The sequence below is a fragment of the Oncorhynchus gorbuscha genome, linkage group LG17, assembly GCF_021184085.1.
Source record: "Oncorhynchus gorbuscha isolate QuinsamMale2020 ecotype Even-year linkage group LG17, OgorEven_v1.0, whole genome shotgun sequence".
Taxonomy (NCBI): Eukaryota; Metazoa; Chordata; class Actinopteri; order Salmoniformes; family Salmonidae; genus Oncorhynchus; species Oncorhynchus gorbuscha.
Genome location: NC_060189.1, coordinates 4,681,538 through 4,684,037, shown reverse-complemented (window position 1 = coordinate 4,684,037; position 2,500 = coordinate 4,681,538). Strand labels below are relative to the sequence as shown.

Genomic DNA, 2,500 nt, shown 5'->3' with positions numbered 1-2,500 from the left:
TCCCCCTCTCTCTCTTTCTCCCTCTCTCTCTTTCCCCCTCTCTCTTTCCCCTCTCTCTTTCTCCCTCTCTCTCTTTCCCCCTCTTTATCTTTCCCCCTCTCTTTCTCTTCTTTCACCCTCTTTCTCCCTCTTTCACCCTCTTTCTCTTTCTCCCTCTCTCTCTTTCCCCCCCTCTCTTTTCCCTCTCTCTTTCCCTCTCTTTCCCCCTCTCTCTCTTTTCCCTCTCTCTCTTTCCCCCTCTCTCTTTCCCTCTCTCTTTCTCCCTCTCTCTCTTTCCCCCTCTTTATCTTTCCCCTCTCTCTTTCTCCCTCTCTCTCTTTCCCCCTCTCTCTTTTCCCTCTTTATCTTTCCCCCTCTTTCTCTCTCCCCCTCTTTCTCTTTCCCCTCTCTCTCTTTCCCCCTCTCTCTCTTTCTCCCTCTTTATCTTTCCCCCTCTTTCTCTCTCCCCCTCTTTCTCTTTCCCCCCTCTCTCTCTTTCCCCCCTCTCTCTTTCCCCTCTTTCTCTTTCCCCCCCTCTCTCTTTCCCCCTCCCTCTCTTTCCCCCTCGCTCTATTTCACCCTCTTTCTCTTTCTCCCTCTCTCTCTTTTCCCCCTCTCTCTCTTTCCCCCTCTCTCTCTTTCCCCCTCTTTCCCCCCTCTCTCTTTCACCCTCCTTCTCCCTCTTTCACCCTCTTTCTCTTTCTCTCTCTCTCTTTCCCCCTCTCTCTCTTTCTCCCTCTCTCTCTTTCCCCCTCTTTCCCCCTCTCTCTCTTTCTCCCTCTCTCCCTTTCCCCCCTCTCTCTTTCCCCTCTTTCCCCCTCTCTCTTTCTCCCTCTCTCTCTTTCCCCCTCTTTCCCCCCTCTCTTTCCCTCTCTTTCTCCCTCTCTCTTTCCCCCTCTCTGTCTTTCTCCCCTCTCTCTTTACCCCTCTTTTCCCCTCTCTCTTTCCCCCTCTCTCTCTTTCCCTCTCTTTCTCCCTCTCCTTCTTTCTCCCTCTCTCTCTTCCCCCTCTTTCCCCCTCTCTCTCTTTCTCCCTCTCTCTCTTTCCCCCTCTCTGTCTTTCTCCCTCTCTCTCTTTCCCCCTCTTTCCCCCTCTCTCTTTCTCCCTCTCTCTCTTTCCCCTCTTTCCCCCTCTCTCTTTCCCCCTCTCTCTTTCTCCCTCTCTCTCTTTCCCCCTCTCTGTCTTTCTCCCTCTCTCTCTTTCCCCTCTTTCCCCCTCTCTCTCTTTCACCCTCTCTCTCTTTCCCTCTCTTTCTCCCTCTCCTTCTTTCTCCCTCTCTCTCTTTCCCCCTCTTTCCCCCTCTCTCTCTTTCTCCCTCTCTCTCTTTCCCCCTCTCTCTCTTTCCCCCTCACTCTATTTCACCCTCTTTCTCTTTCCCCCTCTCTCTCTTTCCCCCTCTCTCTCTTTCCCCCTCTCTCTCTTTCCCCTCACTCTATTTCACCCTCTTTCTCTTTCTCACTCTCTCTCTTTCCCCCTCGCTTTCTTTCCCCCCTCTCTCTTTCCCCCTCTTTCCCCTCTCTCTCTTTCCCCCTCTTTCTCTTTCCCCTCTCTATCTTTCCCCCTCTCTCTTTCTCCCTCTCTCTCTTTCCCCCTCTCTCTCTTTCTCCCTCTCTCTCTTTCCCCCTCTGTCTTTCTCCCTCTCTCTCTTTCCCCCTCTTTCCCCCTCTCTCTTTCCCCCTCCTTCCCCCTCTCTCTTTCCCCCTCTCTCTCTTTCTCCCTCTCTGTCTTTCTCCCTCTCTCTTTCCCCCTCTCTCTCTTTCCCCCTCTCTGTCTTTCTCCCTCTCTCTTTCCCCCTCTCTCTCTTTCCCCCTCTTTCTTTCTGTCATTAGCACTGAGTCTAAATCGTCCGTTCTCTAATTTTAGACCGATAGGTAAAACGTAGGACACCCCTCCCTCTGTTGGCCTTGGATGATATAGCTAGTAAACTTTTTTTCTCTTAATCTGTCTGTTTGTTTTGTTGAACAAGCCCACATTTTAACCCATTAGACCAAGAGGACATCCTGTTTACGTCGTGTTCTACTGTCTGTTGTTGTGGCCACCACCGCCTTGCGAGATCACGACGGCCGAACGAGGCCCGCCACCACAATCCCAGCGTGATGACTTTCTAACAGGAATTGATAGGAAGTTGTCGATGGTCTAACAGGAAGTTGTCATGTTCCTTACAGGAAGTGTACGTGGGGACGGAGACGATCTGCACGGTGGATGGACTCCACTACAACAGCACCTACATGTCCAGGGTCAAAGCCTTCAACGCCAGCGGTGTGGGACAGTACAGCAAGACGCTGGCCATGCAGACCTCCGAGAGTAAATCCAACCACCACACACTCTGTTGACAGGGAATCTATAGAGCTCATGTAGTGCACTACTTTTGACCAGGGCCCATAGAGGGGGACAGAAGTAGTGCACTACATAGGGAATAGGGTGCTATTTGTGACTAAGTAGTGCACTATATAGGGAATAGGGTGCTATTTGTGACTAAGTAGTGCACTACATAGGGAATAGGGTGCTATTTGTGACTAAG

At 51.4% G+C, this 2,500-nt stretch overlaps 1 protein-coding gene across 4 annotated transcripts in view; it reads left to right on the top strand.

Moving 5' to 3' along the window:
* LOC124001217 (E3 ubiquitin-protein ligase TRIM9-like) overlaps positions 1 to 2,500 on the top strand; it is a 132,723-nt gene that overhangs the window by 83,513 nt on the left and 46,710 nt on the right. For all 4 annotated transcript variants that reach the window (XM_046307843.1, XM_046307842.1, XM_046307845.1 and 1 more), the window contains one exon: positions 2,145 to 2,283. In XM_046307843.1, the coding sequence (XP_046163799.1) occupies positions 2,145 to 2,283 (139 nt within the window). The remainder of the gene's footprint in view (positions 1 to 2,144; positions 2,284 to 2,500) is intronic.